This window comes from Hipposideros armiger, unplaced genomic scaffold (genome assembly GCF_001890085.2).
Source record: "Hipposideros armiger isolate ML-2016 unplaced genomic scaffold, ASM189008v1 scaffold_131, whole genome shotgun sequence".
Classification (NCBI taxonomy): Eukaryota; Metazoa; Chordata; class Mammalia; order Chiroptera; family Hipposideridae; genus Hipposideros; species Hipposideros armiger.
This window is the reverse complement of record NW_017731481.1, coordinates 2,473,892-2,498,381: the sequence shown is the minus strand read 5'-3', so window position 1 is coordinate 2,498,381 and position 24,490 is coordinate 2,473,892. Positions and strand designations below refer to the sequence as shown.

The window sequence follows — 24,490 nt, the reverse complement described above, 5'->3', positions numbered from 1 at the left end:
CTCCTAATGCCTAAAGTCTTACTGCTTCTTACCTTAAGGGTTCATTTGGCTGTTGCCTAGATAATTATGTCCTCTTTCGCTAATGACCCTGTAAGCCCCTTGAGAACATCAATCGCTGCTTGTGGTACCAAGCACGGGACTGATAGCCTTCCCTCACACTGCTAAAACAATGAAAAAGATGGCATTCCTTCCTAGTAACCCAGCTGACACACGGGTGGTGACAAAGGTGAATTCTTGAACTACCACACAATAGCCTTATTATGAAAGTTGATGAAACCACCAAGTGGCAGGAGGGCAGGGTCTGAGAACCAGGTGACCTGGTCTGTTCCCTACTCGGCCCCTCACAACACTTAGATAATCTGGAGGAAGCACTTCAGTCTTTCGTGGCCTGTCTTCCTTTGTACAACAGAAGGGTTTGGGTAATCCTGGAGGCTCCTCCCTGGTCTAAAAGTCCAAGATAACAATAAAAATACCCAAAGTTATACAAGCATTATACATACTTTTCTAATACCTGTTCTTTTTTGCAGGTACTTGCGATGGAGGAATTATACTTCTTTTGAACTAAAACATGTAGTTTCCATATTTCAATCTGAATATATACTAACAGAGGGGAAAAAATACTTACATGGACCAAGGCAATAATTGGGGTTCACAATGATAATTCCTATACAGATTAACAGGAAACTCCTCCATGCAATTTTCCCCAGTAATCTGAGTTTTGAACATCCCCGCTGCAGTATGGTGGTCATTGATAGAAAAATCGAAGATCCCATAATAAACACAAACCTAGAAAAAAACCCAGCTATTACTAGATGGCCATTTCTAATACTTTTTGTCTGTATATCATTAATATGTTATAATTTACTATATAGGAGAAGCAACAGATGACTTTTTAAAGTAGTCAAGTACTGAAATGACATTGGGTTAATAGTAAAGGAAAATTCCAAACGTAACCCTGTGGGGCTGTAAGGTCTATGCACCTTCAAGTCCTGTCTTAAGAGGAAACTATTCAGTACTAAGTGCACTTTTCAAGGACAACTGTCCCATTTTGTTATCAGAGAGGAATGATGGTGAAGATGCTACAATCCAAATAACGACATTCACTCGCACGCCCTCTAAGTCCTTGAGAAACAAACCATATATTTTAATCATTTCTAAATTCACTCTTGGTCCTGAAAGAATAATGAAAACTGTATTTTTTCCCCTTTCTTTTACTATATTAAATTACCCCTTTTTAAAAAAAAGTTGGAATTGTAATTTTTCTAATTATTTGGCAAACGGTTAACAGAGATGATGGCTTGTTCTTGCTGCACCCTTGGTGTCTGCTGGTCCTTTCTTAGGGTCACCTAATCAGATTAAAAATCTCTAGGAACAGGAACAGGAGCCATGCCACTTTCCTACAAGGGAACCTCACAGAGACTATACATAAATAAATACGACGTCTGCAGGCTCCCTCCTACCCAAACCCATCAAAAAAGAGCCCTCAGCATCCCCCCGACACACACACACACATAAAACCTGAGTTCATATTAGTAATGAAACACAAGGGACCAAAGACATAAACCAGTAGCCAGGACTACCTCCTAATGATGGAGCAAAGTTGCTTAAAGTGTCACAGAAAAGACACAAATTCCACATTGTACAGGAGGTCAGGGTCCCTGAGATGATCAGGGACAGAGTTCGGTTACTCTACTATTATCCTAAATTTTAATTTAGTATCATTGCCCTGTTACATACTTACCAGAATCCCTGATACCAATATACTGCATTTCTTTTAAGAAATATGACTGTTATACTTATTTTCAGGATTAGTGGAATTTAACTACATATTTAGAATTTACGATTTCCTGCACAATTCCAGGCTCTTGTATATCATATCTACACTAACAAAACGTTCCCTCTGAAATCACTCATCTTTTATACGCACATGTTTTAGATAAGCAGTATGCCAAGTATGAGACCTATTCAATGACAAACTTTCGGAAGGACCTCATAACAGCAGAGACCTGGGAGTGACACAGGCATGAGGCCCAGGATTCACGGCTGGTCTCAGAGAAAGGCTCCAGCATCAGCTAAAAAGGAAAAATTGGAGATGACCTATGGAAGAGCTGATGGTAGGGTGCCAACTCACCATGGGAACACAAGGTCAGCCACTGTCAGTCCTGCAGAAAAACACAGGCACAAAGAGTAAGGACAAGGATTCTAAACAGTAAATAATTCCTAAATTTAAAATGGCCCCATTATATTCTGACATATATGGAAAGTAAGAACATAACGGGGCCAGGAGAACCAAACTACAAGGTTAGACAATTAAGTTCGCAAACTTGTTGCAACGATGTTGCTAACCTTTTTTGATATCAGAGGGATTATACATTATGAATTTGTACCAACTGGATAGACAGTTAACCAAGTTTACTGTTTGGAAGTGCTCAAAAAGCTGCATGAAAAAGTTAGATGACCTGAACTTTTTGCCTACAAATCATGGCTCTTGTATCACAACAATGCACCAGCTCACATGGCACTGTCTGTGAGGGAGTTTTTAGCCAGTAAACAAATAACTGTATTGGAACACCCTCCCTACTCACCTGATCTGGCCCCCAATGACTTCTTTCTTTACCCAAAGATAAAGAAAATATTGAAAGACATTTTGATGACATTCCGGACATCAAGGGCAATACTACCTACGACAGCTCTGATGGCCATTCCAGAAAGAGTTCAAAAATTGCTTTGAAGTGTGAACTAGGCACTGGCATCAGTGCATAGCTTCCCAAGGGGTGTATTTCGAAGGTGACCATAGTGATATTCAGCAATGAGGTATGTAGCACTTTTTCTAGGATGAGTTCACGTACTTAATTGTCAGACCTTGTAGAAGTTTTGTCAACAAGTTTGTATCTTTAAGCAGTGCTATTCAAAATCCATTCTTAAACCAACCTCCCAACCAGGTTCACAGCTATTACTCAGCACCACTCACACCAACGTCAGGTCAATGGCACCCCAAGGAGGACCATGAGTCTTAGAAGGCATGCACATAGCTGTACTGAAAGGCACATCCAGAATATGAAAAGGATTATTTATTTACATCTAAGTTCTTAACATCTTCTGCAGAGTCCCACAGTCCTATAGCAGAGACCTATTGAGGCTACGTGTTATTAATAGCCAAGCATTACAGAGCCACAACACATAAAAGGAAAAACAAAACTGAAACGCTAACAGAATAATCTAAAGGTCATTCTATGGAGGCAGGAGCTCGGCGACTCAGAGGAGGCTGCTGGGGCCTCATCTCTGGGGCTCCTGGGGATGCTGAGTGATTCTCCTGCCTGCGGTTCTCTGAGGGGTCCTACGTAATTGATGCTACCTTCAGCAAATATCTTACCATTCCAACTTGCATGTTTGAAGTACCAATATTTTCCTCCTCCATAATTAACGAAGACCATGAGGATGAGAGCTATCCTGCAAAGCAAGAAATAGCATGCTTTTAGGGCTTGTGCAAGTGACCAGGAATGGCCGAGTTGCCAGATACACTCACACTAAAAAGGGGCAGTCATGACATGAGATGACACTTAAAGAGCAAGAAACTATTACTTCTTGTCACTATAATTAGGGACGCTACACTCAAGTCCTTCTGTTGCCAACATTTCCAATATGATGACGTCTTAAAAAAAATTTACACTGACACTAAACTGTATAACTTGAAAACAAAGCACAACATTTCCAATTGCTCAATTTTGTGCTAATTTTCACATGTCTCAAGTTAAAGAACTGCAGTAGAAGGCATGCAGTCACGAGACTGAAAGCTGAGGGTTCCAATCTTAGTTCCTTCTTTCTTATTAGTCATAAGACCTTGAGCAAGGCTCCCATCAGTTACATCACTGTGCGTCTCTGTAAAAGAGGGAACATGCCTCACAAAGGGGCTGCCTGGACTATTAAGGAGAATAATTTATATTCCAGCACCTAACCAATGCATTGCACATTTTAGATACTTAAAAACCATTAGTCCCTGTCTGTCTGTGAACATCTCATCTCCAAAAGTGGCAATGAGAACCGGAAAGAAAGAGAAATACAATAAAATCGATTTTGAATATGCTATTGTTTGATACTAATTCTGCAGAATGAGGGAAATGAAGACTTTAGTATGTTAATAGAGTAATTTATGAGGACCCTGGAGCTCAATTGCCTAGAATCAAATCCTGACTGTTTCACTCAGTCCGAGTCACCTTGGGTAAGTTACTTAACTCTGTGGCTTAATTTCTTCATCTGTAAAACAGGCATATTAAAAGTATATACCTCATAAAATTGTTAAGGGTAAATAAATTAAGACAAGTTAGAACAGTGCCTAGCACATAGAACTCAAAAATTATTAGCAATTGTTGTATTATCATTGTTGTTATTATTACCTGGCTTGAAACATACACACTAGGGGAACTCAGAGCTCTGAGGAGGCTGAGATAAAATTATAAGGTTATCGCCTGAGTTTAAAAGACCCCAGTGGGTAGAAATCAAAGACCTGATACCTAGGTATTTATTTTCAGCTGTATAGTTTTATACTTTATTATCAGAGTTTGGTCCTGCCCACCATTCTTCTAGAACTATAAAACTATAACAATTTACTACATGGCACTGTGGATTTTCTGTAAATGGTGAAGGGTGGGGACTGGCTCTTTTGTGTGATGGAGTTTCACATCTAGACTGGCGCATCTTCTCATTTGCCAAACTACTGACCGGGGGTGCGGATAGACACGGGGGCCCCACGTACAGCTACTACCCAATGTAAATGACCTTAATCCAACAGAATCTACATTATCAGTGGAAACTGGTTCTGGCCTTGTTCCACTACTCCTTTCTAGCAACACACTACACTGGCTATCATGACAGTTCTCAAGTAAGCAGAGGCTGCTGATTTATTTTTACTGCAAATCTTTTCTAGCCTTCAAAGTAAAAGACATATAAAATACGTTAAGTTACAAGTGGGTTTACGTGCAAACATGCAATCCCAGACTGCGGGCGCCCACTGTGTTACAAGGGAGCCCCACGTACCCCCTGAACGTGTCCATGCTGTGCAGGCGCAAGCGCACAGCGGACGGACGCCAGGCTTCCGATTGGGTGTCGCCGCTGAGCTGGTCCGCCCTGCTCGGGGAGCCCAGCTCCTGCAGAGGAGGAGAGAAAAAGGTATGACACTTCATAATGCTAAGGAGTAAATTTCACTTTTCTATATTTTAAGGAAGAAATTAACAGAGTGGAAAGCTAAAGGTTGTTGTTCTGAACAACATTTTAATTTGTTTTTGTAAAGATCCCATCTAGAGGTTTGTTTGTGCACTTTATCTTTTCTTGTGTGCCTTCTGCTGAGCTTGCAGTAACCATGTTGATAAATGACCACAGAGAACTGGCCCATACGTGCGCATCTGGTACAAGTGTACAGGCAAATATGTCCATAATGAATTTTATTAACACAAATAATATGTTTAATCATCTCAGCAGGCCGTCGCACTTATAGGTTCAATATTGATTTCTCTTTTGTTTTAATACTGACACTCTCAACTTGACTGGATGGACTCAACAGTGCTGCCTGCAGAGAAAAATGTCGCCACATCGTGCATCACAGTACAGCCCGGTGTTCCAGCCGCAATGAAGAACACAAGGGGACAGTGCCCTTCACAGGAGCTGAGAGAAGGCTGCGCTCTATTAAGAGTACACATGACCTGGCCACATGATCTGGCTTTCCGTAATAGAAATAAGATTTAATTATACCAGATAATAAATATTATTAAATAGGAAATTATAAATTCCAAATCTAGAAAACCACCCAGACCATATAAGATGCATTCTAATAACTCACAGAATTAATGAGGCGATCAGTTTCCCGAGAATTTATTGCTTTAGAAATCCAATTATTAAAGTCGTCCAAACTGTAAATAAATAAATGGCTCAGTTAATTTATTTTCTTTGGCAGAATCTTCAAAATGATTGGATCTCATATTGAAAGAAAATTTAAGTCTATAATCCATACATATCCAAGAATTAAAAGTTTTAAACTTTTTTAATGAAACAAAAGTAGAAATCAAAGTTTATAGCAGCAATATTTTTAAATGCTCGACCCTTACAACATAGTTTCCTCATCAGTAAAATAGGAATAAAGATAGAGCCTTCATTCAAGAGTTGTTGTGAGGGTTTAAGGAGATTACTATTCCCTGTAGCTAGAATTCTTATTAATACTATTAAAATTAGAATAGAAAAAACTGCAAACAACCAAATGCACTCAGTAAAAAAATGACTAAAGACAGTATATGACAGCTGTGACAGGATGAGATACAGCTATTTAAAATAACAAGAATGTGGGCTCTATGCATACAAAGAAATACAAATATAAACTATTAAGAAGCAAAAACCCAAAATGCAGACTTGATTACAACTAAATAAAAATGCATGTATACATACTGAAAAAGTTTGAAAGTAACTTTGGAGTAATTCAAGTAGTTAATATGTTGGGTTCTTTTTTCTAGAAGGTTACTTTAGTTCAAAAAGATATCCAGATGATCTTAACCCGATTTATATGATTAATAAAAGATAAATATATTAACTGGTTTTTCTTTAAAATGAGATTTCTACTTGGAAAGCAATCTTTGAAAAAGTATATCTTAGCCTGGCGAAAACAACCCCACCCACATATTATATAAACTTTGCACATTTGAATTATCTAATGCATAGCATTTTTTCCCTTATTATTATTATTTTTTATCATGGGAAGTTTCAAGCAGATGCAGAAACAGACAAACCAGTATCGTGAATCTCCATGGACCCATCACCCAGATTCAACAGATACACATGGTCAGCCTCGCTCCATCTATACTCCCACCTACTGCCCCCTTTCCCTGCCATCTTTAGATGGATTATTCTAAAGAATCCCAGACATCATATCATTTCATCCATAAATACTTCAGTATGTATCTCTAAAAGCTAAGAACTCATTTTATTATTATTTTTAGGATTCCTTTTATTTTTAAACATAACTATAGTATTACCATTACATTTTAAAATATTATCAATAATTCCATAATATTATCAAATAGCCTGTCTCATAAGTTTTTCTTACAGTTTAATTGTTCAAATCAGTATCTAAACATGATCCATATATTCAGTGCCTATATTTTTAATTTCTTCTCTTTTCCCCCAACTCAACTCCTATTTCTAGCTTATTCAGCACTGATAATATCACTATCACATGAAAAACATTAAAAGAGACATCTAAAGTGAAAAGGAGAAAGTAAAAATGTTTTAAAATTAAAATTTTTAAAAAGCACTTAATTTTCTTGTATATGGCTTATTCTCCAAGTAAGTTCTATTCTTTCTACTTTTTCAGGTTCTTTTTTGGTTCAGACAAACCTGAACTTGCCGAGAGTTTCATGGGCATGCTGGAAAGTGATGGGGCAAGGACAAGGGGCTCTGGCTTTGTCAACAGTAGCATTCTGCCCGCAGGCTGCAGAATCACACCCAAAGAACAGTTTCAATTCCACGGTAGGGTAAGTGGCATTTTTTCCCTTTGCAAGAGCTTGATACCAGCTATCAATTACTTAAAAAGTGATGCAATCGATCTATTTGTATTAGAGGCACCAAATGAAAGCATCCTAATAAACTGGTACAGCATTTGCATCTTATCCAAAGACTAACAAGAAAATACCTTAATTCAAAGACATGAAACTCCTCTGCTAGGATTATATTCTGTCCCCAAAGAGCAGTTAGGTTAAACTCTGCTTCTGTGCATTCCTGTAGTTCTTCTACACCTATACGCAGTCAGGATTCGCCTACATGGAATTATTTCTAAGATGCGCAAAGGTGGAGGGTCAGAGTGCATAAACTCCCCAAAGTGGCAGGGTTTCCCCAAGCTAGCATTTAAAAGCTAGGTTCTCTTTCTTCCAATTTGGATACAGCTCACCAGTAAAATCTTGTGGTCCTTCCTGAGACCCTAAAAGGCTGAGCCTGTGAAAAGTCAATCTTATTCCTTTTGAAACATGAAAGAACTTTCCTTTGAAAGGCGATTTGCCAGGCCTGGATTTATTTTACTTTCTTTTTCTTTTCCAGCGTACTACTTTGCTCTCACCAGAATCACTGGTACCCAGGCAGAGGAGAATTCCCTCCCCAAGCTGCTAACCCTAATCAAGGGAAGGAGTTCCATGCTGAGGTCTGCAGGCACCGCACCTCACCCTCCATGTCTGCTGCCAGAGGCCCAGGCCGGCAGGAGCTGGGAAGCTTGCCTAGAGGGGTGGCCTCAGGGCTCAGAGCTGGAGAGAAGGAAGAAAAGTCCAGCGTGACAGCCGCCTCCTAAAATCATTACAGCTCACTTCCACTCGCTATGAAGCAGGATATGAGATTCTTTTAGGAAATAATTATTTCTCAAGCATTTTCTTCTACTTTTTCAGCCATTTGGGAGATTGGAAGGCAAAGATCCATTACAACTAGGTTATTTCCCTGAAGTCAGGGGTCATCTCTAATTCTACACTGAATCCCTAATGCCTAGGACTGGATTGGGCATGTTGGATACAATAAGTATTCATTTACTCAAAGAATAATGGCCATTTAAAGGGGCAAACTATCCTTTCTCAATAAATTTATTCTATATTCTACTTTCCCCAATCGTGTCCTTCCGGAGTAACATCTGCTTACCTCAACAAGAACCTTAGAAAGCACACTGCAATGATCATCACTAGACCAACAAGGAATGCGATACTCACAGCTATAAAAATAACAGAAAACACAGTATCACCAGAAACGTCATCATAAACATTAAAGGTGTCACGTCATTACATTTCATTTTTAAATGAAAAATGCAAACAAAAATGGAAACAAATGAGGAAAAAGCCTACATTCGTACATTAAATTTCCTATAAACAACTGAGAATACTCTTCATGAGGGGCGTGCTAATTTTCATCATGAAAAATATCAAACACACACAAAAATACAGAGAAGTGTATAATTAACCCACATATACACAGCACCTAAATTCTAGAATTACCAAGATATTATCACTCTTGCTTTATTACCACTCTCCTGGTTTTTGTTTGTTTGTTTTTCTTTTTGCCTAAAATGTTTTTAAGCAAATCCCACACAGCATGTCATTCTATCCCTACATCTTCAGTATGTATCTCTAAAGCAAGGGTCTTGTCAAAGATATATCAGCATCATGCAACTCCTAACATGACAAGGGCACAACATCACTTCTGTAATGATCTACCACAAATGCATCACTTCTACCTAGTTATGAGAAAACAGAGAGTAACAATAACAAAGTAAGTAGCTGGTCCTCTTCAAAAGTGTCAAGGTCATGAAAGACAAAGAAAGGCTGAGGAACAGTCCTAGATTAGAGGAAGATAAGGAGCCTGAGAATTAAATGCACTGTGGGATCCTGGATTGGATCCTGGACCAGAAAAAAAAAAAAATTAAAACGGACAAACTGGAGAAATTTGAAACGTCTGTAGATCAGTAACTAACACTGTATCAGTGTTAAGTTTCCGGGCTCAATAACTGTATATGGGATAATTATACTATGATTATGTCATTTAGGGGTTTAGGAACAGGTGGGTAAAAGGTACATGGGAACTCTTTTGCAATGCTTCTATAAGTCTAAAGCTATTCCAAAATTAAAAGTTTCTTAGAAATGGACTTTTTGTTATATAACCACAATGTCATACAAAATTAACAATAATTCCCTGGCTAACGCTGAGTCCATATTCAAATTTTTCTAGTCCCAAAAATGTTTTTTGTAGTGTGTTCAAATCAGGATCCAAACAAGGTTCACATCTTGCATTTGCTTAAATCATGTCTCTTAAGTCTCGTTTAGTCATAAGCAGCCATTGACTTGTTTTAAACACCAGGTCAGCTGTTGTCTATTAGTACGTCTCCTGTTCTAGATCTGTCAGTGTGCTTCCTCATGGTGTCACTGAACTTGTTCGTCTTTGCTTCAAATGTTCTGTCAATGCGAGATTAGCTGCAAAGGTTTGACTGAAAATGTTCAGCATTCTCGGGAAGAACGCTCCCGTGGTGCTGTGTCTTTCCCACTGCGCATCAAGGGCTCCTCCTGCAACTGCCCACGTGCCTGATGTGTGTGTTCCGCTGGGGAAAGCCTGACCCCACCAGTGTAAAGTTCCCCGTTCATCTGATGGTTTCATCCACTCATGATTTTTGCCTATAGCAATTAGTTCAATAGGGACTGCAAAATATTCTGCCATTTATTAGCTGGAATTCTTCTCTAAAGAAATTTACCCACATCATCTAGGACTCTTTGGTTATCCTAAAATACAGTCAAAACAGGAAAAGCAGGATAAATGCTAAGACATTTCAAATTTTCTGAAAATTTTAAATCACACTAGTTAGCATCAGCTGTCCCTGATACCTCCAAAGGCAACCAAAGTATGGTTTTTGTTGGGGGAGAGGAGGGGCGGGGATTGTGCTCTTTTTATTTTCATAATGAACTCAGTGGTTTTTATTTATTCAATGTGTTTCCATCCACTACATTCATTATTCTTTTTAATACTTAAATTGTCCCATGTTGACCCTTTCATATTGGCTCTTATGTTCTTTTGACATGACCCCACAGTCTTCAATAGTGTCACTATGAACAATACTAATGTCCCAGGGACTTACTACATTATCTAATGGGGGGTTCAGAGTGACAGATTTTATTCAGTGGAGTAATTAGGGAATGAACAGTCCCTTCTTAACCTAAGGAGGCCTCTGGACTGTCAATGTAAGACACATACAGGAAATCCTATATCCTAAACCCCAAAACAAGGACAGATACTTCACAATTGCTCTATTTCTAGTTTCTTTCTATTGCATTAGCTTTGTCTTATTATGCTTCATAATTAAACAACTATGAGAATATGTTGATATATCATATAATTTTTTACATGTCACATAATTTTTTGGTATTTTAAATACTGATGACAATAAATACATTATAAATATACCATAACTATGAGATAAGACAACCTACAATCCAGATTTTAAATTACACAAATTGTCGCAAACAGTACTCAAAAACTAAAACCTTTGAAAAAGCAAATTTAAAAAATCAACAAAACGCATATACGTACGAAGGTTACTGTCAACTGGGTTCTTATTGACAACTAGGTCACAACCAATTTCACTGACTCCATTATGGACGTGCTTTACCAAGAGAGAATAGTTTCCGAATTCGCCAAATTTGTATTCCAGCCTATAAAGATTAGGTAAAATTAAGAAAGTTGATTAGATGAAGGGGGAAAGGAGTTGGATTTTGATTATGTCATGAAGGCAGAGTGACAGGTATTCCTGAGTGCAGACCAGGAAAGATCAGAAAAATATTTTGAAGGGAAAAAAAGTTAAAACCAAATAGGAAAACAATATACAGAACACAGACGTCAGTAGGTCACAGCAAAGCAGGCACAAACCTACAAACTTCCTTCTCTTCCAAGGTGTCGTTAAGTTGCAGGATGGATCCATGCTGGGTGCTCACAGCAGCAGCTGCAATGCTAGGCTTCCCATGTTCTGCACTCCCAGAGACATTTACCAGAGCCTGAAGCAAACACTACAACATAAAAACAAGCGAACTGTCAGAGGTAGTTGTTGGAGGCTATCAACATCCAACTGAAGATCCTGAGATGACTTTTCTTTCATACTTATGCAAAAACTTTTGAATTTCAGTCTTTTAGATAAAATTTTCCTGTATAACTGTGTGTTGCTATGCAACTGTACAACCTGCATTCATAGGTAAATTTTTCACATAATTAACAAATACAGCATACATTAAATCTTGCATTCTATTGTTTTGATTAATATTTAACAAATTCCCATGATGCTACCCAATATACATAGTTATCATTTTTAATGGCTGCATTATATTCCATCAAATATTATAATGGTGAGCTTTTAGGCTGCCTTTTTTTTTTTTTAAGCTGCAAAAAAGGACAGTTTATTAGCAGAAAAAATACATTTGAAAGAAGCAGAAGTGGGCCTCGCAGAAGAGAATGCCTCAAGGGCCAGCGGGTGGAGCAGAAGAAGCTCAAAAGGCCTAAGGGGGCCAAGGACAAGGGCCAGGGAGTCATTATTAGGAGAAAAAGTACACTCCAAAGAGTTTGGAGCGGGCCGAGCAAAGGAAGCTCAAAAGGCTTTTAGGCTGCTTTCAAAGCTTTTTTATCTTTTTATATGTAATTTATATAAATTATATTGTTTTTTAAAATAAACATATAATTTAATTCTATAATAGAAATATATTTATATTTATAATTTATAGTGTATGTAATTTATATGTTATATTATTTTAAAAGATCTACACATGATGCTCTTATTCATTTAAATTCTTTCCCTAAGATAAATTTCTAAAAAATGAAATTACTGGATAAAAAATAATCACTTTAATGGTTCTTGTTACGTGTGCCAAACAATACTCAAATAAGAAAAATTACAACAATGTATTTATTTCTCGTTAGCCTTCCCAGGATTTAAAAATCTTTTTTTTTTTTTTTTGGGTACATGTACTAGATATTTGTGACATCACAGCATTAAGATTACATTTTTAAATTATCAGATTAAATAATTCAATATTCTTTTGCTATTTTGTCTCCTATGGTGTGACCATCTTTTAAGAAACCAAATGCCCTTGAACATAAGTATAAAAATATGTTGTTCTCATATACTGTAACATTAAACTTTTAACTATCAAATATTTCCCCATTCTAGTGCTTTCCTTTTCATCTTGTTATATTGTTGTTTTTTATTACAAGTTTTTAAAGTTTTATACAGTCATACTAATCTGGCTTGTTATTTCTTCTATTACTTCATTAGTTTAAAAATGTACTCCGTCTTTTTTAGTACTTTGTAATTTGGAGTACTTGATAGATGGTATACAATAATTCTAAATACCTTTCCCCATGGTTTTAACTGCAATATGTGAAATTCTTATGTGAATTAGCTTCTGCTTCTTACACTTATTTTGGGCCTGGTGTTCATTTCTCTCTTTTGGCTACATAAACAATTGTGGTTTGTAAGAAATCTTATCTGGTACAGCAGGTCTCCATATTGCCCCTTCTCTTTCTGTCCTTTGATTCTCTTGCTCATTTACTATTTCATACAAATTTTGGAATTATTTATGCATATTCTATAAAGTATTAATATATTAGCACTTGTATTAAATGTATGAATTAATTTGGGAAGTACTGTAATTTTTCCTACATTTGGTATTCTTATCAGAGTGTGTTGGCTATCACTCAATTTAACCTATATTTTCCCATTAAAATTTCACCATTTTCTTTAAATATGAGCTTTAAAGTTTCCTCAAGAATAAAAATGTCAACATAAATGAATCTTTCAATATGCTTATTCTATTTGATAGAATTTCATTAAAGATTTTTGAACTCATATTATAAATTAGAAAGATTGGCCTGCATTTCTTTTCATATCTTTTCCAGATTTTAAGATGAACGTCCTATCTATACTACAGAATAAATCAGCTATCAAGCCATCATTTTATTTTGGGGGGGACATTAGTTATATTTAGTGTCAATGTATATAGATTGAGAATTACTTATTATTTGAAACTATAGAAAATTTTATTTTTTTTTTTAGCTGAGCCATCCTGCCACCTGTTGGCAGCTCAGCAGCAGCTCAGCTCGAGCCGGTCATTGAACCGCTGTTGCTCAGAGCTCAAACTCTTGAGCGAGCTCTTAACCAACTGAGCCACTCGGCCGGCCCTACCTATTTTTAGGTTGAGAAATTCATTATAACTTTCATGATTTTTTAATCAGTTGCTGATCTATTTTTGTTCTCAATTTATTGAATTAATCTTTACATTATATTTTTTGAAGCAAATCAATTTTTTTTAATGGGTAAGGGATATATATATATATTTAGATTTTATTGGGGAGTTGGGGGAGAGGAACAGCATTGGGGACTCAGGAAAGTGAAACAGACAAGTTGCTGTCCTTTTGTTCTTCAGTCTAGTTGTGGAGGACATCGCTTAACTGGCCCATGTTGGTATTAGCATTGCACTCTTCCGGGTTGAGGCAGGTGCTTGCCAGCCATTGGACAGCCGCTCACGGCGGCTCACGAAAGCTCATGCCAGCTGCTGGCCAGCTCCACTGCAGTCTACGCCATCGCCGGAGACTCACACAGCAGCCCAGCTCCAGGTAGAACTGTTGTTCACCACCTTAGCTGTAGAGGGCGCAGCATCACTGGCCCTCATGTGGGATCCGAACCCAGGCCCTGCTGCTCAGAGCTGGCATCCCAAGCCAACTCCTAACCAACGTGCCACTCGGTCAGCCCCTTTCTTTTTTTTCTTTTCTTAAAATTTTACTGGGGAACAGTGTGTTTTTCCAGCACTCATCAGCTCCAAGTCAAGTCATTGTTTCAATCTAGTTGTGGAGGGCACAGCCCACCATCCCATGCAGGAATCGAACCAGCAACCTTGTTAAGAGCACCCGCTTTAACCAACTGAGTCACCTGGCTGTCCCGAAGGAAATCAATTTTTGAATTTCAAATTTATCAGCTTATAACTGTTCATTGGACTATAAATATTTTATTTTATTTTATTCTTTTTTTTTTTTAAAGATTTTTATTGGGGAATTGGGGTATGGGAACAGCGCTGGGGTCTTGGGGGAAGGAGAACAGACAAATTTCTGTCCTTTTGTTCTTCAGTCTAGTTGTGGAGGACGTTGCTTCACTGGCCCAAGTTGGCACCATCACTGCGCTCTTCCTGGGCAAGGCAGATCAGTCACCAGCTTCTGGACGGCCGCTCACGGCAGCTTGAAGGCCACTCACGCTGGCTGCTGGCTACACACAGTAGCCCATGGCAACCCACTGCAGCAGGGGCTGCAGACTACGCCGTCGCTGCGACTCATGGCAGCCCAGCTCCAGGTTGAGCTGTTGTTCAGCATCTTAGCTGTAGAGGGCAGTGTCACTGGCCTTCATATGTGGGATCCGAACCGGGGCCCTCTGGCGTCCCAAGCCAGCTCTTAACCAACGCCCCACTCGGCTGGCCCTAGACTATAAATATTTTAATCACAGTGGTTATGTATATATCCTAATTTCTAATTTTATTAATTTCCATTGTTCTCTTAAATTTATCAATAATTTACCAATTGTGTGATTTATTTTTAAAAAGTCACCTCTTGACTTGTTCCTATTTGAAATATTTTTCTCATTTTCAAATTAGCATACTTATTATTTTTATTGCTTCCTTCTTTTTCTTATTGTTTGGAAAATGACGTGTTTGCTTCCAAAACCTTGAGATACCTATTCAGTAGCTTTGTATTTCCCCTTTTTTTTCTGATTAACATAAAGCAGGATCCTGAGAATGGAGGGAAGTGAGTCCCAGCACTGCTCCATAACAACTGGGTAACCCACGAAAAAGTCACTTTACTTCTCTTAATCTCAGCTCAGTATCACTACTAGCAGGATTCAGATATATCTCTACTAGATTGTTATGAGGATTAAAATGAGATATAACATATCTAAGTCATGGAGCAGGCCCTCAGTAAATAGCAGCTCCTATTTCTATTATCATCATTATCATTAGAAACATTTAAATACATTTTTGTAAGAATTGCTTTGCCAGATCATAGATTTTTCTATTAACTATTTATGTTTTTTCCTGTACAATATTTATATTTTCCTTAAACAAAATTATTTCTATGCTCTTTTAAATTAGCAATTTTTTCTTGACTTAAGTCTTATGTAGTTAATTGTCCTGTTTTTTGATTCTTCAATCTATCACCAGCATCACTGTTTTGTATCAATGATCCTACTTTTTTTATTCTAAAGATGCTCTTACTGGGCTGGCCGAGTGGAGCGTTGGTTAGGAGTTGGCTTGGGATGCCAGCTCTGAGCAGCAGGGCCCGGGTTCGGATCCCACATGAGGGCCAGTGATGCTGCGCCCTCTACAGCTGAGATGGTGAACAACAGCTCCACCTGGAGCTGGGCTGCCATGAGTCGCCGGCGATGGTGTGGGCTGCAGTGGGGCTGGCCGGCAGCTGGAGTGAGCTTTTGTGGGCCGCCATGAGCAGCCGTCCAATGGCCAGCAAGCAACTGCCTCACCCGGGAAGAGCGCAATGCTAATAATACCAACATGGGCCAGTGAAGCAATATCCTCCACAACTAGACTGAAGAACAAAAGGACAGCAACTTGTCTGTTTCACTTCCCCGATTCCCCAATGCTGTCCCCCCCCCAAATCCCCAATTAAAAAAAAAAATCTTAAAAAAAAAATAAAAAGATGCTGTTACTTACCCTATGGCTAATACCTGACAATGCAGACTTTTCCCTCCTCAACTTGTCTTCCAAATATTTTAGACCTTTATTAAGTCTTTTTAGAAGATATTTTGCTCATTCCTGAATTATTTATGATTCTTATGGCTTTTAAATTTAGCTATTGTTGATTTTTTCAGGAAGGTTCTTTTAGGTCCTTCTTGTAGGTTAAATCTTTTCTTTATCTTGAGCTGCCTTTTTTAGTATTACAGATTTTCTTTGTTTCACATTACTTTACAAAGCTTTCAATGGGTTTAACCAAATAGCGGAAGTCTCATGTGTTGCTGCATCATCTTCTCAGCTCATAATAAGGGTACACTCTACATCAAATTCCTCTTCTGAAGGTAGTACATCGAAGCTCTCAATTTTATTTGGAAATAAAGAATATTTTATTCTACATGAAAGAATAACCTTGCCCTCAAAAAGCAACAAGGCCTAGAATAAGGGTAAAACCTTCAGATGAAATAAATTTTATCATCAGAGAGGCAGATTCCTGGAATTACTGCCATTGCCTCCACATAAGTCTCCCCACTATCCTCATCACTCTTCCCCTTGAAAAATATCCTGGTGTCTTACTCCCTTCTGGCCCAGCAAGTGGGTTATGCATGAGGCACAGAAGTAAAATAAAACACGGCCTATTAATTTTGCTTATCATCGAGAACTGGATTTTTAAAAACATGGGTAGTGGAAAAGATAAGAAACCAATGTTGCTCATTGCTAGGCATTCTCCCTGATTATACTTCTTCTGATTATATAGCCTGATTGTTTCCTTACCTATAAAACTGAAGTTAACATGTAGAGGGCTTCAGGTATGAGAGCATGAAGGATCATATCAAACTAGCCCCAAAGTAAACAAAATTGTGAGCGTGAACACTATACCTACATGATAACAGCGTTCAGAATTCCAGTAGACAGTCAAGTTCGTCCCAAGTAGTTCATTATGGATGAGCAGCAAAGCCTGGTCCATCTTCAGCTCTATATGCCTTTTTTTATCTAAGTCTGGTAAGAATTAGAAAAAAAGGTTAAAACATAAACAAAAACAAAAAAACAAGGCACCTGAAAGACAGATGTGTTAGAGACAAAGTATACCTGTGTGAACAGTGGCTTCGCAGGAGTGCTTCTCAAATGGCTGCACTCTGGGTTCTTTGGGGTCTCTAACTTCTAACTTTGTGTACACATGAACACACACACACACACACACACACACACATTTGCACTGGTACCTACACTACAAATGAGGAGTCAGTCAACACCATTCACATCCAGTGGATAAAAGGACCTTGTAGGGACCTTACGTTCATCAAGTGCTAAGATGTGACGGGCACTGAATTTAGTAGTTTCCACATATCTTCTACTTGAAAATCTGACAATCTCATGAGCGCAGTATATTCTCCATTTTACAGGTGATGAAATTAAGGCTCACAAGGATTAGCTAACTGCCCATGGCCACAGAGATTTCCTGTGAAATCACTGTTTTGAACCCAGTTTGTGTGACTTCAAAGTCCAAACTTTCCTTTACTGAGTTACTCAGCTCTGATTGCGGCATGGGCTGCATGCGACCTGCAGAACCCCAAACCTATTGGATTATGACACACAGGGCAGCTGGGTCCCTGGGGGATTTGCACTCTCTTTAAAGTCTGAGTTCTGCTTTATATCACTTTGGTTTGGAGTTCTGAGTCTCCTGGCTTACATGGTAGACTGGGGGCAGGTAAGGAGAGAGGATAAGTCAGTCTGAAGGGCAAAAGGACCCAATATTCTGTATTTCCTTGGCTTAGAGCTCCCCACTTTATTAGATGCTCTTAGGAGCCCATGAAGACATGCACATTCTAAGTTTGCCAAATTTGGAGGAAAACAAAGTGAACTATGATTGGCTAAATTTAAGGAAAAATGCTTCATTGAGACCAAGTAGGCTATTCATATCTATTATATGAAAGAAAAATTAACTTACCCTCTAGCTTCTAGGCAAAGGGGGGAAAAAAGGGAAACTATTTAATAAACACAACAAGGAAGGTAATAATCTAGCCTCTTTTATTTTGTAATATGAAAGCTTGCTTCAGGGCTAAATCAAAACAAACAAATATTAAAGTCCTGGCCCCACCCTATACCTATTAAATCAGAATCTGTGCCCAACCATCATGATTTTAAAAATTTCCTCCTTAAAACAACAAAAACTCTTAAGTAATTGCAATATGCAGCCAAGGTTGAAGACAATAGCTAGAAAGGCTGTGTGTGCAAAGCCAAGGGATTTTGACACCTTTGTACTTTTTTGCAGTGTTTGAACATATTTTTTTAAACCAATGAGTCTGTATCTTTCTCTCTGTCTCTGTCTCTCTCTCTCACACACACTCACAGAGAGAGAGAGAGAGAGAGAGAGAGAGAGAGAGAGAGAGAGAGAGAGAGAGAGAGAGAGAGAGAGGCAGAGACAGTAGCAATTCTGAAGCCATATAACATGACATTGAAATTGAACCTGATGCTTTTTCAAGAATAAGCTGCCAACTTCCGACACAGATGACTTTAGAAATACCAGAGTGTCACCCAAGGAGAACTATCTACAAAAGAACACCACCCGCCTCCTCTTGCTGTCTACAATGTCTTGGTGAGGAAATAAACCAAATTAAGTCACTTTTCAATAGTCCAGGGGTAATTGTGCTGTTTGTATATTAGACTTTTATTTCATTTCCAAATCTTTAATTTCTGGTTCTAGCTCTGTGCTCAGGAGTGTCCTTGTTGGGCCTATTTTAAAAGCCATATTCTACTTAATTTTTTTTCTTTGGATGTAAACTTGAGTCCTCAAATCATATGGAGATCTTAACGGGAAGTTGTCCAGCCCAAACCTGGTGGCACTAAAAGTCTGGCTGTCCTCTCAGCACAGCGTGGTGAAGGTTCTGAGGTGGATCACTTAGGAATGCTATGCTCTCACTACAGAGAATTACTATTTACAAACTACCTTTTTTCCTAAAATAATTATCATTATGAATTGGTGCTAAAATACAAACCAAGAGTATTGTATGGGATCTGTCCCTGACAAGTTGTGACGGCAGATTATGTAACCTTTTGGGCTCTGTTTCATCAAAAAGGAGTGGATGAGCTTGAGCTCCGGGGTGGGAGAGGCAGCATACAAAACATAATCAGCTAAAATGCTTTTTCAAAATTCATTCTGTCGTCGCCCTACAAGATTGTGACTGGGAGGACGGGCAGTTTGAACTACACACTGATACCAAAACCCTCGCGTTCTGATACAGAAGAGGGGATGAGAGGAGGAGTAAGAGAGGTAGGTCACTCACACCTCTCCAGGTGACAGTCCGATCTTCCGAAAACGCTGGGTTTGCTGACGGGAACAGGGTTTGCTGCACTTGGCTGATCCCATAACCTCTGACCAAAGCATCCCTGGGGAGGAGTTTGGGCCGAGGACCCTTTAGGGCCGTGGGATCCTCGTTCATGGGGTCTAAAGGAAGGCCCGGGAATGTGTATTTTTCACCATTTCCCCTAGTGAGTTCGGAGACCAGGCAAGTCAGGCAAACACTGGATGAGCTGAGCGCCTCCTCCCCGCCGCACAGGAGAATCGCCCATCTTCCCCGGCAAACATTCCCCCGCCTGGCCCCTCCAGGCCGCGAACCTCGCTTTGTGGCTTCTCAGCAAGCAGTGGGGAGCCCGCGGACCACGACCTCAACCGTTCCTCCCGTCACCTAGGAAGTAAAAGCCGCCTAAGGGAGGCTGGGGGGAGGCTCGCGCGAGCTCGGATTTCAAGTTTTAACCACCAGCTCCTGCAATTACCGCCCTCCCGGCACCGCTTCCTGCCGAGTTTAAGTCCACGTCGGCAATTCACTCGGGAGTGGAATCCCAGCGCCGAGCGAGGCCCCTACGGGGTCCTGCTCGGTGCCCCGGCTGACGCAGTCGGGCGCCCCGCAACTCCAGCCACCGGGCAGGGCGGCGCCGTCCAGATTTCCCTCCCCGCAGGGTGCCACCCTCCAAGTCCTCTGGAAGGGACTTCATCTGTGTCCCGCCATACAGTGGACTAGGTGAGGGATGCGTGGCGGATACACCCCTCCTGGCCAGTCCACCTCTTATCTAGCTTTGCATCTGGGGGAAACAGGTCTCCCGATCAAAGACACTTGACTACTTAGACGCAGGGTGCCCCGCGGCCTCGGGGCGGGGATGGGGGCGGGCGGAGCGCTCGGCGACTCTCGGAGACGCCGGTGCCCCGACGCCCGCCCCGCCTCGCCTCGCCTTCCGCGTTTTCCCCTTTGGGTGGGTGCCGTTTGGATACTGGGGCCCCGTACTGCGTGATGCAGTCCCACGCGGTGCCTGCGACAGCGGCCAAACGTGCTGCCACACAGGATCCCTGGCCCGGAGGTGCTCACAACGGCGCAGTGGAAACCAAAACTACTTTCGGAGAATTGCTTTTCCGAGCTCTCGCCCGCCCAGCGTCCCGAGCCGGGAGGGGGCGCCGTATCACCCCGAGGGAGGAGGCGTAGCACGCCCCGCGGGCCCCGCAGCCGGAGGCGGCGCGGGGACTGCCGAGCCGCCCCGGCCGGAGCCGCGGCGCGCACTCACCTCGAGGCGGCTCGGCCTCGGCGCCGCGCTCCGGGGAGCCGCCGGAGGCCAGCAGTGCGGCGCTCAGCACGGACGCGGCCAGCAGCAGCGCAGCCATCGCCAGGCCCGCGCCCCGCGCTCCGCTCATGCCGCCTGCCGCCTCCACCAGCCGCCGCTCCCGCCCCGGCGCCGCATTCGCGGCGGGCCCTCCTCCTCCTCCGCCGCCGCCGCCGCCGCCGCGCTCCCGAGCTCTGCGCTTCTCCGCGGCGCACGGCCGCGCGCCCGTCATCACCTCCCTCTCGAATGCCGTCACCGCCGCCTGAGTCACCCTCGGAGGGTGGGGGAATGCAGGAGCCCAGGGCGGTGCCAGCCCGCGCGGGAGGGTCCGAGGGGCCGGGCCACTCTCGGCCCTACGCTCGGGACGCTTCCTAAGTGAAGAGCCAGGGTTCTCCTTTTCTGCCACAGTGCTTTTTGTCCTCGGGGAGAAAAACATCCAGAAGGCCTCTGACCACTCCCCTGAAAGACATTCTGCTAAATTCCTGCGTCCAGCCATTCATTCACCATACAAATGGGTGTTAGTGTCTCCTGTCCACTGTTTTGGAAATGCCATGGTTAAGTACGACAGGCAGAGTCCCAGTACCAAGGCGTTTACTATCCAGCGGGAGAGATGAGACTCAAAAGCCATCACGTGGTACCACTACTTTAAGTAGCTTTTTGCCAGTCTCTGATAAAAGTTCAAGGCGCGAAGACCCTGCAGTTGTACTCCTGGCTATAATGTCCGGAGAAACTATCATACATTAAAGAGGATGTGTACAAAAATGCTTGTAGCAGAGTGGTTTGAAATTGCAAAAACCTGTAAACAACCTAACTGTTCATTAGTGGAATAAATAAATTGTGGTACAATATATACAGCAGTAGAAATGATCTAGAGTTGTATGTATTGACAAGGATGAATCTCAAAAATAAGGCAGAGGGGGAAAATGCAAGTTGCAGAAATACCTATTAACATGTAAAGTGTATAAAGCTAAGCAAAATAATACTATGTGTTGTTTAGGGATATATGCATATGTAATAAAAGTGTAAAGGCACATGGAGAGATAAACACTCAACTTACAGCTAACATGACACTTAAAAAGACCAAATGTTTTCTCCCTAGGATCAGGAACAAGGCAAGGATATCTGCCCTCACCACTTCTACTCAGCATTGTCTGGAGGTCCTCATCAGTGCAACAAGGCAATAAAAAGCATACAAATTGGCTTTATTCAAACATGGCATGAATGTATGTGTGGAAAATCTTAAGGAATCTCTCCTCCCACCCACCCCCAAAATTACTAAAACTTATAAGTGAATTTAGAACTTACAAGTGAACGTCACAGAATTCAAAGTCAATATACAAAATTCAATTATAATTTCATATCCCAGATATAAACAAAATTGGAACTTGACTTTTAAAAAATAGCATTTACGATAGAATTTAAAAAATAAATACATAGGGCCGGCGGAGTGGCGTGTTGGTTAAGAGCTGGCTTGGGACGCCAGAGGGCCCTGGTTTGGATCCCACATATGAGGGCCAGTGACACTGCCCTCTACAGCTAAGATGCTGAACAACAGCTCAACCTGGAGCTGGGCTGCCGTGAGTCACCGGTGATGGTGTAGGCTGCAGCCCCTGCTGCAGTGGGTTGCCATGGGCTATTGTGTGTAGCCAGCAGCCCCAGTGAGTGGCAGTCCAGAAGCTGGTGACCGATCTGCCTCAGCCGGGAAGAGTGCAATGATGGTGCCAACTTGGGCCAGTGAAACGATGTCCTCCACAACTAGACTGAAGAACAAAAGGACAGCAACTTGTCTGTTCCCCTTCCCCTGATTCTCCAGCACTGTTCCCCTCCCCCAATTCCCCAATAAAAAATCTTTTTAAAAAAAATACATAAATTTAACAAAATAGGTATAAGACCTGAACACTGAAAACTAAAAAACACTAATGAAAGGAATTAAAGACCTAAATAGTTGAAGAGATCCACCATATTCATAGATTCAAAGAGTCTTTACTATTAAGATGCCAGATCTCCCCAAATTGATCTATAGATTCAGTGCAATCTAAATCAAAATTCCAAAAGGTTACATGTGTGTGGGTGTGTGTGTAGAAGTTGACAAATGATTCTAAAATTTATAAGGAAATGCAAAATGATTTCTGAAAAAGAAAAACAAAGTTGCAGGTCTTAAACTACCTGATTTCAAGATTTACTATAAAGCTGTAGTAATCAAGATAGTGATGAGGATAGCAACATAGATCAATAGAATCAAGTACAGAGCCTAAAAGTAAACCCACACAACAGGTTTTTCACTAAGTTGCCAAAGCAATTTAATGGGGGAAAGGATAATCTTTTCAACAAATGATGCTAGAACAATTGGACATCCACAGGGGGAAAAAAAACGAACCTTTATCCTTACACCTCACACCACACACAAAACTGAACTAGAGATGGATTATAGACCTAAATGTAAAAGCTAACACTATAATGCTTCAGGAAGAAAATACAGGAGAAAATCTTCATGAACTTGGGTTGAGCAAAGATTTCATAAATAGTATATAAACCATTTAAAAACACAAACTTAAATAAAAGACTGTTAAGAAAATGAAAAGGCAAGCCTCTGGCTGTAAAAAGATTTCCAAAGATATACATGGTAACAGACTTAATTTCAGAATATATAATGAACTCTTACAATAATAAGCAAATTATTTAATGATGGGCAAAACATTTGGACTCTACACCAAAGAAGATATGTGAATGGCCAATAAACATGAAAAGGTTCTCAGCATTGTTTATCTCTGGGGAAATGCAAATTAAAACTACAATGAGATGTCACTACACAGGCACTAGAATAGCTAAAATTAAATGGGCTGTGAATAACAAGTGTTGTAAGATGTGTGAAGCAACTGAAACTCTTACACATTGCTAATGGGAATATAAAATGGTATAGATGCTTTGGAAAACAGTTTAGAAGTTTCTTATAAAGTTAAACACTTATAAACATAGAACCACTCATAGGTATTTACTCAAGACAAATGAAAATATATATCTGCAAAAAGACTTGCATTTAAATGTTAACAGCAGTTTTATTCATAATAGCCCCAAACTAGAAACAACCCAATGTCTATCAGCAGATGACTGGATGAACGGGCTGTGTGGTACACACATACCAATAGACTACTACTCACCAGTAAAAAGGTATAAATTACTGATATATACAACAACATGGGTGGATTTCAAAAACGTTACAGTGCATGAAAAAAGACAGGTACAAAAAGTTTTATACCTGTATGGTTCCAATTATATGAACCTCTAGAAAACAATTCTAATCTTTCTTAGTAGTGGGGAAAGGATTGAATGAGATAGGAAACACGAAATTCCAAGAGACATAGAAATTTTTTATGTTAATCCACAGGGGTGATGACATGAGTATATAAATATATCAAAACTCATTGAAATGTACACTTAAAATGGTTGGATTTTACTGTATACTGGGGGTGCCAAAAAAATGTATACAAGTGGACATTGGTCAACGTTGCTCAAGCAGTAGTTCGCTGTAATCAGAAGTGTCTGGATGCTGACGGTCAGAAGTGTCTGGATGCTGACGGTAACCACTTTGAGCACCTCTTGTAATTGCAGAAGTCAGGCGTGACTTGTATTCA

The 24,490-nt window shown here is 40.4% G+C and overlaps 1 protein-coding gene across 2 annotated transcripts in view; it reads right to left on the bottom strand.

The window, feature by feature from the left end:
* Positions 1-21,638, bottom strand: part of HGSNAT (heparan-alpha-glucosaminide N-acetyltransferase) — a 32,477-nt gene extending 10,839 nt beyond the window's left edge. The window contains exons 1-10 of one of the 2 annotated variants that reach the window (XM_019649282.1): positions 20,823-21,638; positions 17,152-17,267; positions 11,422-11,558; positions 11,086-11,207; positions 8,656-8,725; positions 5,834-5,903; positions 5,035-5,144; positions 3,374-3,450; positions 2,132-2,162; positions 626-786 (exon numbers count right to left, since the gene is read on the bottom strand). In XM_019649282.1, coding sequence (XP_019504827.1) covers positions 626-786; positions 2,132-2,162; positions 3,374-3,450; positions 5,035-5,144; positions 5,834-5,903; positions 8,656-8,725; positions 11,086-11,207; positions 11,422-11,558; positions 17,152-17,267; positions 20,823-21,354 — 1,426 coding nt within the window. In that variant the 5' untranslated portion in view covers positions 21,355-21,638. The remainder of the gene's footprint in view (positions 1-625; positions 787-2,131; positions 2,163-3,373; positions 3,451-5,034; positions 5,145-5,833; positions 5,904-8,655; positions 8,726-11,085; positions 11,208-11,421; positions 11,559-17,151; positions 17,268-20,822) is intronic. The other variant, XM_019649280.1, reaches the window with a different exon arrangement.
* Positions 21,639-24,490: the final 2,852 nt, after the last annotated feature.